The sequence below is a fragment of the Colletotrichum fioriniae genome (assembly GCF_027942845.1).
Source record: "Colletotrichum fioriniae strain IMI 355084 chromosome Unknown scaffold_1, whole genome shotgun sequence".
Taxonomy (NCBI): Eukaryota; Fungi; Ascomycota; class Sordariomycetes; order Glomerellales; family Glomerellaceae; genus Colletotrichum; species Colletotrichum fioriniae.
The window spans coordinates 928,541-946,831 of NW_027076837.1; the positions used below are offsets into that span (position 1 = coordinate 928,541).

Genomic DNA, 18,291 nt, shown 5'->3' on the forward strand with positions numbered 1-18,291 from the left:
TGTTGCTAGATACCCATTTGTGGCGCTGGAAGGACCATGTTGTGCAGCAACAGGTGGTGGAGATTGGCTAGCTCTCTGTCAACACAACAGGGGCATGAATCCTCCATGCTGCACAATTGATTGCCAGAAAGTAGCGGCGAGAAGCAGACAGAACTACCTCACGCAACTCATTAGAAAAGCAGTCTGACCGTTACGAACGGCTGCTACAGTTTGTGGTTCTGCCTTCAGCAGACACTCCGCGATAGCAACCGGATAAAGTGTACGGCGATTGTGCCCGTTGCCATGCCGTCACGACGATCGCATATCAACCCTCATCATGGCTGTGTCCATTGTAAAGAGAGTGGAGTCAAAGCAAGGCTGGCGGACTGACGAAATTTGCGCCGAAAGGTCTCCAGCTAATAAGTTGCCTAGTGTGATGAAATCATGAATCCAAGCCGGTATGCAGCCGCTGCCGAAAGAGGGGACGTGAATAGGTCTTTCGACATATACGAGAGTCGCAAGGTAATACATGCTCGAATCTCTCACTGCAACAAGGCCGTCCTGATCAGGACAGAACAGTCGGAATTGGTGACTTTCGGGACACATTTCCACCACCAGCACCAACTCCGAACTGGCCCGGCTCGGCCGGCTCGGGCCCGGCAGTCGACTTTCTGCTCGGCCATTACATCGGTCATTTGGCCGTGCCCCTTGCTAACCCGCCGAGTCAGTCCGAGGTTCTGTCAGTGTATTAGCAAGCGATCAGGCAATATATGATGACACAACAATTCGTGTATCGGACTGTTCTTGCCTTTTCTGCTACACACCTCGCAGCCCTGGAAAATTTGCCAGGCTCCAATTCGAGACCCAGAATGCTCGCCCCGACACATTTGATAACCGGTCTTCACCACAGGGCGTTGGCTTTGGAATCGTTCCATCCGGCACTCGTAGGGGATCTGACTTCTTCGACTTGTGAAGCAGCCCTGGTGGCTGCAGAGCTTCTAGGTGCCTGCTCTTTCGCCCTTTCGTTGGCAAATCCGCCCACTGATACGCAGGACCACATGGATCAAGTGATCCAGGTCGGTCGACTGTTCCAAGGGGCTGTCGCGCTTTTCCGCCTTGGACGGAAAGATCTCAACGACGGAGCGCATCGCGCATCATGGTACATGCGGCAGTCGGTGGTCGTGACGTTGATGAATGAGTTGCCGTGGCTAGATGCGGAAGGTTTGGTGATGAGAATTGTCTATAGTACCAACAAACTCCGAGATCAGGAAGCTTCGAAAAGAGCAGCTCTTGAGGACGTAAGCGTCAAGTTGCTTAAATCACCGTGAGGGTATCTGCAGCTACCAGGAGAGACTATCATGTTGCCTGCATGTGGCTAAAAACAATTAGCACTTCCTACATCAACCTACTAGAGGCTAGAGATTCATTGGCACTTGCTTTGGCTGCAAACTGGGCTGTGTGTCTACTCGATGTTAATCCCCATCGGATGAGGTGGATTCGTGGACGGCCGCTGGTGCAGTAGAGGAACATCGATTGCACCTATTGAAGTGGCCTCTGAGGATTCTTAAGCGTCATCAAGATATGAGAAGAAATGAAGGCCTGGTCGCAAGGTTGTCGTGATGTTGGACGATGGATGATGGACGTTCGCAGGTGTGACATGGACATGGAAGATGGGAAGAGACAGTCACGTGGCACTCAGCTGGTCCTGTAGACTTAACGTTTGAGTCTCTCCTTCTCTGCTAAGACAACAAAAGAAGGTACATTCCTTAGGCGGGATGAAAGTTACAAGTGGAAGGAAGGGGAGGGGGGAAGTGGAAGGAGCTGGGCTTACATACCGAGACAGTCTCTCACCGAACTTCACCGAAGAATACCCCGCCCATCCAGGTGTCACGACCTTTCTCACCGAGGCCCACCTCAGAGTCACCGAATCTGGCCACCTTCTCTTCCCTACGACATCGTACGACTCAGAATCGTCTGACATGTCACCAATTACCCACAGCACTCCGAAGACATGGCTGGCACACATCATTATATAGCCGCAATCTCACTCACGAGACGGCCGGTACTTCTCTCCTATTGAACCTGCAATGTTCATCCGTCCGATCCGCCGCTACATCATCGCTCTCGTCTTTGGCATATTCGCAGCCATCCTAGGCATGCTATACCACCGTCCCATCACCAACGCATTAAGCTTACTCTCTTACACCGCCCGATTCTCATCGTCCGCCCACATGGCTCATTCAGCTCGCAAACCAGTCATCGTCGTCGGCTCCGGCCTGGCCGGCCTGTCCGCAGCACAGGAGGCGCTCAAGGCCGGTGCATCGGTCCGGATGCTCGACCGCGCCCCGAAGCCCGGCGGCAACAGCATCAAGGCGTCATCCGGCATCAACGGCGCTGGCACCCGGTTTCAAAAGGCCGCCGGTGTGGACAAGGACGATCTCTTTTATGACGACACCGTCCGTTCCGGGGGCAAGCGATTCACCCAGGGCGAGGGCGTGGTTCAGCGCCCGAAACTCGTCCAGCTCTTGACCGAGAGCTCTGCGGATGCTGTCACCTGGCTTGTCGATGAAATTGGTGTTGATCTGAGCGTCGTTGCTCCTCTTGGCGGACACTCCCTTGCCCGAACCCACCGAGGGGCCGGCAAGACCCCGCCAGGAGCAGCTATTGTGACGACTCTACTCAAGAAGCTTGGCGAGAATCCCGAGTTCCAACTCACAAATTCTGCCGAGGTCACATCGCTCAGTATCACCGATGGCGTCGTGAAAGGCGTGCACTATGTACAAGACGGCAAGCAGCACGACCTAGATGGCGCCGTAGTGTTTGCCGTCGGTGGATTTGCCGGTGACGCTAACGGACTTCTCGCCAAGTACCGCCCAGACCTGGCAGGCATTCCGTCAACGAATGATGCACGACCGGCTTCTCATGGCATCTTGGAAGCAGTGGGCGCAGAGTTTGTCGACATGGACAGCGTACAGGTACACCCGACAGGGTTCGTCGACCCCAAAGACCCCGAGGTCCGGTACAAGATTCTTGCTGCCGAGATGCTGCGTGGAGAGGGTAGCATCCTGCTGTCGGACAAGGGCGAGAGATTTGTGAATGAGATGGAAACGAGGGAACACGTCAGTCAAGCCATTATGAACCTTCCACCAAAAGAAGACGGCGACGTCAAGCAGTGGGACATCACCTTGCTCATGGATCCTGGCGCAATTGAGGTCTCTGAGGGGCACTTGGGCTTTTACCTGTGGAAGGGTCTGATGGAGAAGAAGAAGGTCAAGGATCTGAGTCCGGCTATAATCACTGCGGTAGATGAGTATGCCAGGGCTGTTGCGTCAGGCACCGATTCGGCCTTCGGAAGAGGGACATTTGGCCGATGGAGGCTTCCGGCTGGCGAGGCCAACCGCGAAGAGGAAGTATGCGTGGGCCGCGTCACGCCCATCACTCATTTCACGATGGGAGGCGCATCTTTCAACGAAAATGCTCAAGTACTGAGGAAGGACAAGACAGTTGTCGATGGCCTTTGGGCCGCTGGAGAAATTACTGGCGGTATCCATGGCGACAACCGCCTGGGAGGCTCATCATTGCTTGAATGCGTGGTTTACGGAAGAATAGCAGGACAACAGGCCGCCAAGGCCGCGACAAGGTCATGATTTTATAGCCTTTCTCTAATGATGGATGAGTTCAGCCACGGGAGGAAAATCAAGTCATCAATGCTTTCATATCCATCTACTCCGACACATGCAAGTTGTCGGTTCGTTGTTTGGTACCTCGTTCAGAAAGTACATAAAAGGGCGGAATAGGTAATCGCATGGTATTTTTGATGGAGGCAAGTCACACGAGATTTGTTGAAGAAGATCATCTGTACAGATTCAAAGTGAAATCTAATCTACATGATAGAATGTCATAGGCCGGACCCTTCCCGAGAACCCAAAGCCGTGTCGTCGTCACGTTCGCAACGTCATCCCCCACACCACCATGCCAGTCTACATGGCTTTACGCCAGACTAAGGAACCTCCATTGCCGCCGTTTCAGCTTCTTCTCCGTCAATCTAAGCACGAAGGGCGAACTTCCTGTTCAGCTGTCTGCCAACCACGGAACCGTCCGTGGCCTTGGCGGTGCCGTTTCCAGCAAAGCCGTTGTTGGCGAGCTTGTTGACAGTCTGGCGGGGCACTTGGCTGATAGCACCATCGAGCGCCGTCTCGGCGATGTAGCTGCACAGCTCAACGGGATCCGAAGGCGCCGAGCCGAGGCCGAGGAGGTAGGCTGCGAGACCGGCGATGTGGGGGCTCGCCATGGACGTGCCGGAGATTGTGTTCTAGACATTCACGAGTCAGTCTTGTGTCTTTGAGGAGACCATCATAGATGGTAAAACATCACTTGAAAGGGGGGAAGGAAGCTTACAGTCTTTCCACCGGGCCAGGTGCTCATGATGTTAGTACCAGGCGCCAAAATATCAACAGAAGCTCCAAAGTTGGAGTACTCCGCCAGCGCGTCAGTCTTGGTCGTCGCCCCGACGGTACACACGCTCTCCTCGCTTGCAGGCGACGAAGTAGACGCATCCGCCGCCTCGTTACCCGCAGCGACAGCCAGGAAGTGGCCCGCCTTGACAATCGCCGCAGCGGCCTGGTTCACGGCCGTCGAGGTTTGCCCGCCGAGCGACATGTTGACGACGACGCCCTTGGCGCAGCCCGCCTGGCCGGCGGCGTCGGTCGCGACAAAGTCCATGCCGGCGATGACGCCCGAGTTGGTGCCCTCGCCGTTGGAGTCGAGGACCTTTACGGCGAAGAGCTTGGTCTTCTTGGCGACGCCGTAGGTTGCGGAGCCGACTGTGCCGGCGACGTGGGTGCCGTGGCCCTGGCCGTCCGTGTCTGAGCTGTCGGCGAAGTTTGCGAGGAAGGTGGCGCGGCCTTCAAAGTCCTGTGGATAGGTCAATTTTGCGAGTCTTGCTAATGAGGTAGGACGTTCGGACGAAGACTCACCGGGTGCTCGATATCGATGCCAGTATCGACAATGTAAGCACAGGTGCCCTCTCCGGCACTCTCATCGTAGCTATACGTAGTCGAACCAGGCGTTGTACTCGAGAGTCTCGCAAGACCCCACGGCGCGCTTCTCTGCGTGGCCTTGATCGTCACGATGGCATCCTGCTCGATGAAGTCGACGTCCGGGTCATTCTGGAGGCTCTCAAGCTCGGTCGCGTTCAGCGTGGACGCGAATCCGCGGAGGTAGGGGACGCTGCCGCTCTCGCTGCCGGCAAAGTTGTAGACATGGTCGGCGTCAGCTGAGAAGGTCTTCATGACGCTCTGCAAGGCACCCGTCTTGGCTTCATTCTTGAGACGGACGATGTACTTATCCGCCACGAGGGTCGCGCCCCGCGGCTTGATGAGGGGTGCGGGCTGAGCGCGGCGTGAGGGAGCCGCGATGGCGGCGAGGGGGAGGAGGGCCAGGATTGTTGCGGCGTGCATCGTGGTGTTAGGCTTGGGTGTCAGTGAGGCGTTGAAATGAGCGAGTGAGTTGTATAGTGAGCGAATGGATGGGGTCTAAACGAATGGATGTGGCCTGTGGTATGATTGATAAGCCTGGCTGAGTCTTGAAGGCGATGCTTGATGAACTCAACATCCAAGGTGCAGCAGACCGACCGGTCTTATACCATTCTTCCTCCGTCTGCATGATACATGGGCCATGATCCAACGCACTGCAGCAACGCTATCTGAGCTGGTTTACGAACTATTCTTTTTTCCCTTCCGCAGTCACTGCATTGAGTGGCCATTCGCCCTTCCAAGTTGGGCAGGTGGGCAGATCCGCAGTCGATGACAGCTCGAATCCAAGCCCTTCAAGCGAGCCGCATCCATGACCAGGCGCTCTCGTTGGAAGAGACGCATCGTGGGCCCCCTGTAGCGGTTTGAATTAAAGGGACCCGCGGTGAGAAGTGCCGGGGACCAACCAGGAGGCCGCAAAGAGCCTCAAGTCGAGACGCAAGTTCGCCGCCGGGGCCCAGGGGCGGGAAACTGCTGGTATGCTAGACCCGACCAACACGGCTGGTGAGCTGGTCGCTGTGATGCGTTGGTGTGCGTTGGTTCCAGTGTCGTGTTGGGCGCTGCGGACATGGGGTGTTGGGATGTCGATCCCCCTCTTCCGTCCAGGAACATTATCTGCACCTCCTCGACGCGGCAGTGGCTTTGCGGATCGGGCGAAGTAGGCTGCGCTAGAGACCCATGTTCCGTCGTCGAGAACGAATCCTAGGGACAACTTCAACGGGGAGGCAACATCAAGTCACTATTATCAGGTTGCGGAAATGGGGCATTGCTGATGGTACGGCCTTTATTCTCCCTTCTCCCCTTGATCTCGCAGCGGAAGAGCCTAATGCTAGGTGTTAGCTGTGCTCATATGAGTGGTTGATTGGGTTATATCGCCTCAAAATTAAGCATGAGCTGCCACAGAGCTGGCGGGTCTCTTGGACATGGGGGAGCGAACCAATCCGAGCCGGGGAATAGCTTCAATGACCTTTTACCCACAAGACTTGGAGAGGCGGTTTCCAGGGGTCCTGGAGGCTCTGATTCGCTCCGCGCCAGACGCCGCCGAGAAACGACCCGACATGCGGATCTTCGTGTCTCACTTCTTTGTGTAGCCAACCAACGTTTCCTTTTCTCTCAAGTAAGAGATGCTGCGGGTAACGGGGGGTCGTGCGGTTAAGGTCTGCGGCGGGAAAAAGAAGCATAGCCCAGCCAGGGTGAGCTTTATCGGGCGGTGCCATGTAGGGACCGGGTCGTTACCTGATGCCTGTCTAACAGCTGGGGTTTGTTGGGACGTCCACGGGTTGTGATTTGCGAAGCTTCATCCGACCGTCCACGGGCTTGTGTTATTGCGAATCTTCCGTCATGTTACAGGTCTTCTTATCAGATGGTTGACGGGATCCAAGCAGATCCTCGCGAACCATGGATTGGCATCACGTGGAAATTAGGGCGCGGCCAATTGCATCGCCAAACTACAGTTTGTTTCTCGATGAGATACTTGATAGACATCTGCCAAGAAGAATCATGTCGCACTTGTCGATGGTGCGATTCTTCCTAGCAGAAGGGACTTTTGCTAAGACTGGGATCTTGGTGAGAGATGGACCATCCAACCCACTTAATATTACCTCGATGCCATCACTGAGCTTCAGGTTCAATGACACGGGTTTCCAGTTTGGAACTGCCAATCGTAGCAGTACCAGACGGCTCAGGGCTGACTCGATGTTGCACGTGCGATCATAAGACCAATACGATGCGGGTGGCCGTGATGCCCGTGGCCCGGAGCCAGCGGAGGGTTGTCTCACGGTCGATACATTACAAACCAGATAGATTCATGTGAGACAAGATGAGAGGCCAAAGCAAGATCGAGCCAGTCGAGGCAACTCTTACTCTTTTTGCTGCTATCATCCTACGCGACAGTCGTAGTACTTCAGAGCATTCTCGGCAAATCTCATGATCCTCCCAACTGTGCTCAGATTTCCCACACATGAGATCACCGAGAGCATCGAAAGAATGTTTATTTTTCACAGTTTGCACAAAGTTTTCCAGGAATTCTTTTCATTTTACCCTAAGAGAATGACAACTACCGATCTGGAATGACAGACAGTTCCTGGAGCGCGTACGCGCATGGGCTCGATTGAGTAAAATCTCACATCGAAAAAGCACCTAACGTGTCCGTAATATCGTAACTTTAGGCCTTCACAGCAGACTGAAGCTTCAAGCGGCGGAAGCCACCGCGGCAAGAAACCTCATTCTGAAGCTCAACCATTCTCTTCTGGTCACCGGTAGGGTCCGCAGAGTCCTCATCAAGAGTCCACTCGAGGAACTCGTTGGTGTAGTTGGGCTTGAAGCTCTCGTCCAAGACACCAAGCCTCTTGCCGTACTTGGTAACCTTGGTCCAGTCGCGCTGAACATTCTTCAAATCGTGCGAGAAGTAGGCAAAGCTGCGCTCAAAGATCTTGCGGTTCAGGTCGGAGCCCATGACGGGCTTGAAGTCGACATACTCCTTCCAAGCCTGTTCCGGATCCTCCAGCACAAAGTCCGTCGCCTTCTTGACGGCCTTCATGAACTTGCGCACCTTGTCCGGGTTCTCGGCGATGAAGGACTCGTTGCCAATGTACAGGATGGTGCAGAAGCAGCAGCACCCCAGCTCGGCGAGCTCGTCGATACGAAGCATCTGCACGTCCGTCTTGGGGCGGCCCTGAGCGGCGAGCCACTCCTCGAGCTCGACCATCTGGACGTTTTCCAGACCGATGCCGGCGTCAATGGTGCCCTCAATGATGGCCTTGGAGACGTTCATGCCGCAGCGCACGGCGGTGTACTCGTCGGGTGTCATGCCGTAGTGCGAGGTCAGCTCGTCAATCTGGATCTTGCCGAATTCGCCGACGTAGCCGATGCGCTTGCCCTTGAGGGAACGGAAGTCGGTGGTGATGCCCGAGTCCTTGAGGTAGACAACGCCGGTGAAGGGCTCGTCGAGTAGACTGCCGATGGAGAGGACGGGGAAGTCGCGAGCCTTGGCCTGAGCATGGAATTAGCTTGGTACACCGCCGGTAGGTAAGGCTAAAGCATACGGCAAGAGTGTGAATCATGGCCTTGAAGCCGAGGTCGACTTTGCCGGTGCCGATGATCTCGGTGACATCCTACGATCCGATCAGCGGGCACTCTTGAGGTATCCCGGTTGGGAGATCCATACGCTAGGGTCATTGGGCTCAAGAAGAGCGACCTTGATGCCTTCTTCTTTGAAGTATCCCTTGGCCTGAGCCAAGTACAGCGGAGCGTGGTAGGGCGTAGCGTGCCTGACGACTTCGTCAACTCACATTCGTAACAGTCATCACGCGCAGGGCAATCCTAACCAGTTGGTGAGGAAGGTGATCTTATCAGTCGACATTTTGACAGATCAAGCGTGATGCTGCACGGGTTAGTACACTCTAAGTTCTCATCACTCGTGCATAGGGGTAGGGATTGCCAAAGAAGCATGTCCTTTCGCTGGTATTATCCAGATCAAGTTCACCGGTATTTCTCAGATCAACTCATTTCCTGTGCCCGGATCCACTCAAGTGCGCTTCTCAATCGATGAAAGATATCGAGAAGGACTTGGGTGCCAGGCACAGTAGACGAGTTGAACACCCGGATGCGTTCTTCTCTTACTTTACCTCGATCTGTAGATGTTTCCATTGCGATAGATGCCATGGCTCTTTGACGCGAGCGTCGTACCAGGTCTTGGTTTCTTGAGTGGTTGTTGGTTGTTGGTGAATGTGAGAAATATCAATCAGGAGTATCTTGATGTAAGTAGGCAGGATGACAGACTCGTGCGAAACGCGGGAGATATCAGGGTGATATATCCCTCGTCGGGAGGGGTAAGTTCCTGATCGCTTAGACCTTTGCATAATCCCCTCACTTGGCCGAAGCTAATCATGCATTTCGGCCTGGCTTCCGGCTTCCCGACCAGTCCAACTGCGTCATTGTTTATTCATCTTGAGTGACTTTCAGCTTGCGCCGAAAAACGGGCGCTCGTGAAATAAAATGGATCGTGGTGAAGAAGTAGTGGCCTGATCCTACGTCTGCCCAATCACTATTGAGCCATTCCATTCAAGTGACGGTCCTCTTGATGCTAGAATTTATCACAAAAGTGGTCTCGTATGCTCAATTCTGCCCCAAGGAATCAAACGGACCTGAACACGGAGCCGTAATTCGTCAAAGGATTTCCCAACAGGATCACTCGCTCAAGGCTCATAACAGGGTGCGCTGAAATACTACCCACAAAACATGCTTTGGATACGTAATAGAACATGAGCAAAATGTCTCATTTTCGGGGCTGCTCCGCGCGTCCGTGTCTGCCACCGTGAGCGCCGGGTACTCCGGGATCGGAATCGAATGGATCTTTCAAGACCTCCGGTCCCACACCGAGCCGGCTTAGGCCGATGTTGGCCGTTCTTCGGCTGAGCGTATTGCACAAGAGTGCCGATGACATTACATCTGTTGCATAAATCTGGATAATTCAGAGCAGTATCCAGGCTGGCAAAACTTTGACAAACGGGCGACAGAAATGAATTGACCCAACCTTTATTACTATCAAAAGACGTCTATCATTTCGTCGGTGTTGACGGCGCAGTAGACTCACGGCCCGTCCCTGGCCGCTGGTGGCTCATTTCAATCATCCCAGAGTCACTCGTCGCATGATAACGCTGCTCCTCCATATGCAGGTCATACAGCCCTCCTTCCTTGGACACCAGAGTATCGCGATAGATCCATAATGACTTATACCGTGGCTCACCAGTGGACCCCTTCTCACTAGGCGCGCTCGTCGTCCGATCCCGAATAGCCATCGTTCTCATCACCTGCGCCATTTCCACCGCACCGCCATCGGGCACCACGACCCGGTTGGCCACCAACGCAACACCAATGCCGAGAACAAGCTGAAGTGACGCCGTAAGGATCAAAATCAGGTTGATCATCCCCCAGTGTGAAACATTGAGCTTCGTGCCCTTCATGGGCATCGTCCCCTCGATAACAAGATTCGTATTACTGTCAGCGCTGATGGCCACCACCCCGATGGCAAACCGCGATAGCATTGCCTCCATGTCCGAGGTTGTTCCGTTCATAGGTGTGCCAAACACCGACTCGGATGGATACATCTGATACTGAAAATTGGTATCATTGACGAAAGACGAGGCGGCGTATCCCTGCAGAGCGATGCCGGCTGAGGCTAAAGACGTGAGGTTGGCGCCGACCTGGTGCTCGGCACGGGTAGCGTTCGCGACTTGACCGATTGTGACATTGCAGCTGTAGTACCAAGGTGAGGTATCCGATGCCTCGAATGCCATGATCATGGAGCATCCTGTCCCGCAGTCGAACTGGCTGTACGTCATGAAAGTCGTCTGGTCGGTTCCGCCTCGGTTCGGGATGAAGATATCCCACGACTTGTTGTTTTCCAGTGCTACCGTCACGTTGGTAGACGTACCGTTGCCGCCGCTTATGACGGGCCAGGCTGTGCATTTGGTCGTGGAGTTGACGCTCCGGTCTGTTGCGACGGTGACTGGGTTGGCATCAGGATCCTTGATGGAGGCGGTGGAGGTTTCGTAAAAGACATATTTGCACACCGTATCTGTGCAGAACATGAGGGGATCGCTTGGGACGTGGATTGCCCTGGCCAACGGGGCAGCTGATATTTCCGCCGTGTCGTAAGCTAGAGAAATTATTCCGTAGCTTAAAAATTGTTAGCTGTCAGATCGTAGTATGTATTATCTTAGGACCTCAGATAAGACCGACCTGTTCGCTGTGTACTGTAGAGCACCCAGAGCTTGCGTCTTGGATTTGACGACCTTCTCGGTCTCAATAGATGCCATGTTGGCTATAGAAACGTTGCCTGGGACTAATAGAGCCCGCTTATCGGCTGTATCTGTCGAGTAGCAGAGACCGATTGCTGCGAGGCCTACTTGAGAGCCCTTGACGGCCTGGTTAGTGATATCACTACAAAAGAGGTCTCATTCACCCTTACAATTGTCAAGATGAGCCATCCAACAGCAGCAAGATGAATCGACCATCTTTTTGACCTTGCTGCCAATGCAATCGTGTGCTTCAGGTTGTCGGCCTGCAAGATCAATTCCACCTTTCTCTTCGACCTGTACCGACGGCTAAGGATCCACCATCTCAGCTCGGCCACCATGTGGTTGAGACTACTCGCCACCGCGAGACCCAATGCAATCGAGAGACCGGTGATGAGAGCGTTGTACTGTCGCTTCGTTGTTTGTGTCATTACAGTTTTGTTGGAGTATGTCCAAATGACGACGTAGATCGAGATGATGATGACCATCGTGATTGCCCATCGTGACAGAACCTTCCCCAGCACCTTCATTTTAGACTGTCGGCTTGCGGGCAGGCCGCGGAAGTGACCATTGTCGGCATCGTTGCGGAGAATCGAGGCGTTTTCCAGTTCATCCTGGGCTGTCAAAGTTGGCAGCGCTAGAAGTCCTTGACATTAGCAACGGGCCTCCGTGTGGCAATGGGACCCTCGATGACATACTTTGCGCTCTTCTGAAGGGGTAAGGCATCGTGTGAGCCGTCTAGAGGGCTGGCCTCCCAATGGCTGAAGCAGGATTCACGTGCACGTGAGCGATTGCCTACGAAGGCATCTGCAGTAGCTGACAATGTCCACAAGACACCTCGAACAGAGAAATGCAAGGTTAATGTCACGAAGGACATCGTAGGGAATGACATCTTTAAAGCTCTCCCGTCTTGTTGTGGATACAACCCCAAGATGGAGACCAAGTCCAGCCCACTTAGTTTGGCTTCTAAATTCCTGAACGTCAAACAACAGGCCTGTTGCCGGCCGGTTGCACCGAGGGGGGCCATGCCATCGGTCGAGAACGTGCCCCCACAGGGCATGCCGAGTCCCCTCCAAGACGCCGTGGTATTCAAGGGAAATTTTGTACACGCAAACTGAGACATGCAAGATCTTGATGGGCGATATAAGACCCCATGAACTGGCCAGTCTCAGCGCACATTTCAACAACAGCAGATGCTGTCGAAGAAGTCATTGTCTAAGAATTGAGGAAAGCAAGAGCGCCTCCGGCGACGATGCGCCAAAAATATTCAGGACTCGGCAGAACCCGCGACGATGGTCCACCACAGCCGCGATTGACGATTCATGCGCTTCAGGGGTTCCAGGGCTGAGAGTCAAGCCGACAGCCCTGCCACCTCGAAAACGGACAGCCCGAGATGACATCTTTGCTCTTCTGGGAGATCCAGGAGGCAAGAAACTAGGGGCCTTTCGCGTGGATCCGACTGCCTGATGGGGCTTAAGCTGAGGTCTTGATCCTAGCGATTGTCCGATGAGTCTAAAGTCTAAACTCTCCTGAGGGAGACCCGCCGTCCGCAGTTGACAAGCAATTGACCCCAGAAATCCTTGACCCAGCACGCAAGTCTGAGTTTCCAGGCCTTGAGAATGCTCAAAGCTTTCCTAATTTTAACCGACCCTCGAACATTCCTCTGGATTTGGGACAACGGCAGATGCGTTCCAATGCCAGTGATGTGTCTTGCCGTCCAAAACACTGGAACACTGCCAAAACGCTCAAGCTGTGGGATCTGTTGGGCCTTGACAGATTGGCATGATTTTTGGCTCCTGCTATGCTAGTGCCCCGTTCGGACGAGAGAGCCGAATGGCTGGGCCGTATTGAGGCGGGTGTCTCGCAGCCCGCGCGCGCCGTTGGCAGGGCCGACCTTGTCTGGAGCTGACCCCACATGAGTGGCATTTGGTACTCTCTACGGAGTAATCCTTAATCAATTAATTCAGATACTCGATCTTCATTCTTGCAAATAAGATACGGATTGTATGTCAGCAACTGCGGAGCTTTACCATTTAACCCTGGATCTATATTGGTTTGGAGTTGAAGTTAGGTACCGCGCTTCGTTACTTAAGTAGTGCTCCCAAGTCATTGAAGAAATGATGAAGAGCAACATCGAAGTACCGGTGTGTGCCTACACACCCCTCGATTAAGGGGAAACTGCAAGGCATCTATTTGCAGCACGTATCGTATCTCGAACCTCACATGCATCCTTAGCCTGGACTGTCGCATTACCAGCTTGAAGATGAGTAAGATCTAGTCATGTGACAAATTACTTTTGGAAGCGGGGCCAAGATCTACCTCACGTTGGGCTGCAGCCTGACAATAAACAAATTGTTTTCACCATACCTTGAAAGAACATGATTTTTTAAGCTATTCCTTCATGAAAAATTTGCCAACGGAACGTACACCTGGTTGTGATACGAATATGTCCACGGAAACGACGTTTCTATGCTCTGTTTGCAAGCAGGTAGTTCAGCCAGTGTCGAGCGACTCCACCTCCAGTCGGTTAGTCACGCCACAAGGCCAAAGTCTTGACGCCTTTCGAACGGCAGGATTAGGAGACTGCTTCATCTGCTCAAAGTTATGGAACTTAAGTGAGTTTCACAGGAAAGGATGGGAGTTGTTAGATCCCCAATCATGGCGGCCATTGTCGTTCAGGGTCGACAAGGAATATTATGAGGGTAAACTACATCAGATCAGAGTGATGGTCCTATATCGAGACCCCACGCAAATCCACGGCGAACGTATTACAGACTTACGATTCAGGTTGATTCCTTCATCTGGTATGGTTGACTACTCGTCAATGCCCAAATTTAGCCCTCGATGTTAGATACACAGCACCAGCTGACACTACCTTATTAATAGAGAGCGAATACTGGGAGCTTTTCTCGTTCGACAAAATTGACGAAAGCACTGGCTCCCCAGAAACTCTCAACTTAGCGCATTCTTGGTTTCAATCGTGTTTACATGGCCATGATCAATGCAAGCGCCTGCCTACCTCGGCCGTCGACTGGCTGCCAACTCGCCTCGTCGACATAGGTTCCACGGGGGAGACAACCTGGAGACTTGCTGTAACGTCAGAGAATTTAGAACTCAAGCGCTGTCAACCGCGGCCTCAGTATATAACCTTGAGTTACCGGTGGGGTACCGAACCTCAAAAGTTGGTTTTGTCATCACACAACCTGGAATTACTGGGCCGTGGGAGTCCCATTGAGCAACTACCGCGAACATTTCAGGAATTGGTTGTGGTCGCACATCATCTGAGCATCCGGTATGTCTGGATAGACTGTTTATGCATCATACAAAACTCCAGGAATGACTGGGAAAAGGAAGCGCTCACGATGAGAGAAGTATACACTAATGCAGCGTGTAACGTTGCAGCATCTGCTTCGAATAGCCCTGCTGGCGGATTGTTCCGATCTCGTGTCACAAAGGACATCCGGCCCGGCATCGTAACGTCAAACCTCGCTTCCCAAGAACCCGAGGAGTTCTACATGTTTGATAAAGGATATTGGGACCGTCACCTCCTGTATGGTGCTCTGCATACCAGGGGATGGGTGTTCCAGGAGCGGTTCTTATCACCGCGACAGATCTACTTCACAAGAAGCCAAGTTATGTGGGAATGCTTAGAGGAACACAAATGCGAGGGACTTCCACTAGGAATTCCACTTCATGAATCCTCGAAAAGCATCAAGCGCCTCCTTTCACCACAAAGAAATGACGACGAGACCAAAGTTGAAGGCCTCATGCCATTTGATGCTTTGGATCTCTGGATTGATATCGTCGCTACCTACTCCAAGTGCGAATTCAGCGTGAAAGAGGATAAGCTTTACGCCCTAGGGGGCATTGCCAAGCTCTTCCAGGAAGTTACAGGTGACACCTATCTTGCTGGCTTGTGGCGCTCACGTCTTCTCCATCAGCTTGATTGGTATACATTGATGCCACAGTCGAGGGTTATGAGCAAATACAGAGCTCCGTCTTGGTCATGGGCATCTGTTGATGGGCCAGTACAGCCAACACACCCAGCTCAGGGATATCACTTTCTAGCGGAGGTAGTGGACGCAAGTGTGACAACGACAAGTGAGGGAGACGACTTGGTCAATGTGATTGGTGGTAGCATAACACTTCGAGCCAAGGTGTATGACATAACTTGTGAGCCAAAACATTCACCTACAAACAGCGGGGTCGTTTATGTCGACTTTACGGACAAAGCCTTCCCTCCATTTACGACATGGCTTTACCTTGATGCACTTGAGGACAGTCTGGTAAGGAGCGGTCAGACATCATTACTGCCCCTAAAAAATCAGGAAGTCGTATGGCAGGATCTTGAAAGGAACCAATCTGGTGATACAAAAGAAGTTACTTGTCTCATCCTGGAGAAATTTGGCGCTTCCGGAAACACGTATCGCAAGATCGGATGGATCAAACTTGGGGGAGGAAGAGCTCATGGTAAAGAAAGCCAAGATGTCATAGACGCCATTCTTTTAGCTCACGAGAGTGATCAAGGATGGACTCAGATCATTTTGGTTTGAAAGGTGAACTGATACAGCAAATTCTGGGAGCCATTATGGTAATACCTGTGTCGCTTTCTCCTAGAAGAACTTTATTCATACAAAGCAGAACCAGCCCATGCCACGCTTTTAAAGGACAGATCTGAAGCAACAAGGTGGCATAATGTCTAGTATGAAAACATCCCACAACATGTGCTTAGTCGTTGGCCGTTCCTCCACAACTAAGTATCCCGTAAGCAGTATGTTTTCGCTTGAAGGCAGCCAACACAATGTCTTTTTCTCCCGCAAGAGGTCAAAAGGCCATTATAGATGCACCGCTGCCGTCTTTGAATATATTGCATCGAGATCAACACTATCATCCGCTTACTTCACCTGTATGTCCTATTTAAAAGGCCAATTTCAGCCTAATGGTAGATAATATCTCTGGATTGCAGCTAGATGTGTGAGCTCAGCGAGTTCCATCGCGTGGGGCTTGTTTTGACAAAGTCCGACTTTGTGCCATTTTTAGTTCCGTCACAGTCATCCCAAATTTTTGTGCTCTCCGGATAATTATAGTACACCCATGGATTCGATGATTATTGCCATCATATCAGGACGGGAGACATGATTCGATAAGCATCGAAATCTATAGTCTTATTTTCTGAGAATACTATGATCCACTTCAATGCAGCTTTGATCTGATAACGTGGTATTTAAAGCCGTCGAGAAACGGAGCTTGAGGGCAAATATCGTGCGATGCCTTGTGAGAATTTGCAAGCATCATGTTGATCTTAAACCAACCTTCACTGCTCAGCTTTGCCTTGACGATCAAGGACCGATTTGATATGGCGGTTACTGTCAGAACTCAATCCAATAGGTCTATGACCAACAAGAGAAGACACCTCCCACCCCCCAAAAAGAAGATATAAAACAGACACAATTTGGGTTGTTCGATGCCGTATTGTGAAGGAGTTTTCTATTCAGAGTACCCATAGCACTCTTCCATCTTTGCATCTATATGACGCGGGCTAAGAGATATGTAGTGCTCCATTGACGAGTCTCTTTTAGATGTAAACTTCAACTCATAGGTAAGGCTTTGTACCGGAAAGACACGAAATGCAAGCATTGAGAGTTGGTTGACTTCCGGTCAGTTCTGACTAAATGCTCTGGGCCAAAAACCCAGATCTTTTTGACTCAACATTCTTTCATCCAAGAAACTACTTACTTCAAGTACCAAACCGTACTTGGGCAACGTAAGGATAGCTACAAATCGTTGGAATTAAATAGTAGGGAGCCAAATTTCAAGTCTGGTAGATAGGGTCATGTGCTAATTTACTGTTATTTCTTCCATACACCCTTAATTCTGTGGGACTAAAGAGTTCCGCACAGCCACTGACAGGACTGGAGCCTCTGTGCCGAAACCAAGTCAAGAACTATGACCAACTCCTGGCTTAGCCGTACCCCTGGCTTGTCAGAAACAATCCGTGATCTGCCGGCCTAGACCGTGGGAAAAAGACGAGCAGAGTTTCTTAGTCATTGCAAGTTCCCCAGCGGGGAGCAAACAAGCTTACTGCCAAGCCGATTTGGCCGCCGTTGCGAGTTAACGCCCCGGCATGGAGTTCCGGGAGCAATGACTCGGCCCAGGGGTAATTCACGAATCGCCGTTCCTTGCTCCGTTGATTGATCGAAGCTTCCTTGGGACACCCTCCAGAGCCGAACTTACTCTGAATTGGACATTCGGCATCTCGGCCATTGGAGAGCGTTCACTCATCGATCCCGGGATTCGACCACTGAGTAAGGGACACATGCCTCTCAAGCCTGCCATCGACCCGCGGCCAAAGTCGACCACCTGCACGTTTGGAAAGAGAAACGGTTCTTCCCCTCACCCTCATCGAAATGCAACTGATAAATCACCTGATGATCAATCATTCCAATTCTTCCTTCCTCGCATTCCGTGACAGATGGTTGGGCTGAGCACACCGACAGGCTGGGAGCAGCCCCGGATAGTGACGGAATGGAGACCGACAACAGTAACTGCCAACTGATCACCCGACATACCTGCGTCGGGAGACTTGCCGTCAATCATGCAGTCCGATTAGCAACTTCTAGTCTTTGCGTCACAGATCTAGACTTCTGGGGTATTCGAGCAGCCCGCAAGTCAGATTTCCCCGTTCGGGAACATTATGTACCGAACCCCTGGTGAGCTTATCCGTCGGCCGTGCCGGGCTATTCTATGTCGTGGCACTGCATCGACTGCAACACGATAAGCAAACGTCCGAACTGTCAAAAGGGCAACCCTTGAATCCGAAGTATTGGTGGTTGTCTGAGACGGAGAGTGTACCAGACCCTCCTCTGTGCACAAGGACACGGCCCCGAGGCCGGAATCGGGGCACGACAGGGAATCGCTCTCGCGTTCTGTCTCTCGTTGGCCGTTGGTTGCAACCAAAAGTTTCTGGCGATCTTAATGAGTGT

The 18,291-nt window shown here is 52.4% G+C and overlaps 4 protein-coding genes across 4 annotated transcripts; 1 reads left to right on the top strand and 3 right to left on the bottom strand.

Moving 5' to 3' along the window:
* Positions 1-2,210: 2,210 nt before the first annotated feature.
* On the top strand, positions 2,211-3,626 carry N0V96_000256 (uncharacterized protein; the record flags this gene model as incomplete). Its single annotated transcript, XM_053195393.1, has 1 exon — positions 2,211-3,626. One exon carries the CDS (start codon positions 2,211-2,213, stop codon positions 3,624-3,626), a length of 1,416 nt encoding a protein of 471 aa, XP_053047046.1.
* A 398-nt stretch (positions 3,627-4,024) lies between these two features.
* Positions 4,025-5,438, bottom strand: N0V96_000257 (uncharacterized protein; the record flags this gene model as incomplete). The annotated part of the gene is made up of 3 exons (XM_053195394.2): positions 4,025-4,291; positions 4,378-4,893; positions 4,956-5,438. The coding sequence occupies 3 exons, from the start codon at positions 5,436-5,438 to the stop codon at positions 4,025-4,027; spliced, it is 1,266 nt and encodes a 421-aa protein (XP_053047047.2).
* A 2,236-nt stretch (positions 5,439-7,674) lies between these two features.
* On the bottom strand, positions 7,675-8,871 carry NMT1_2 (Glycylpeptide N-tetradecanoyltransferase; the record flags this gene model as incomplete). Its single annotated transcript, XM_053195395.2, has 4 exons — positions 7,675-8,502; positions 8,555-8,623; positions 8,677-8,779; positions 8,837-8,871. 4 exons carry the CDS (start codon positions 8,869-8,871, stop codon positions 7,675-7,677), a joined length of 1,035 nt encoding a protein of 344 aa, XP_053047048.1.
* Positions 8,872-10,069: 1,198 nt separating this feature from the next.
* On the bottom strand, positions 10,070-11,838 carry N0V96_000259 (uncharacterized protein; the record flags this gene model as incomplete). The annotated part of the gene is made up of 3 exons (XM_065755884.1): positions 10,070-11,169; positions 11,278-11,453; positions 11,537-11,838. The coding sequence occupies 3 exons, from the start codon at positions 11,836-11,838 to the stop codon at positions 10,070-10,072; spliced, it is 1,578 nt and encodes a 525-aa protein (XP_065615124.1).
* Between the last annotated feature and the right edge of the window lie 6,453 nt (positions 11,839-18,291).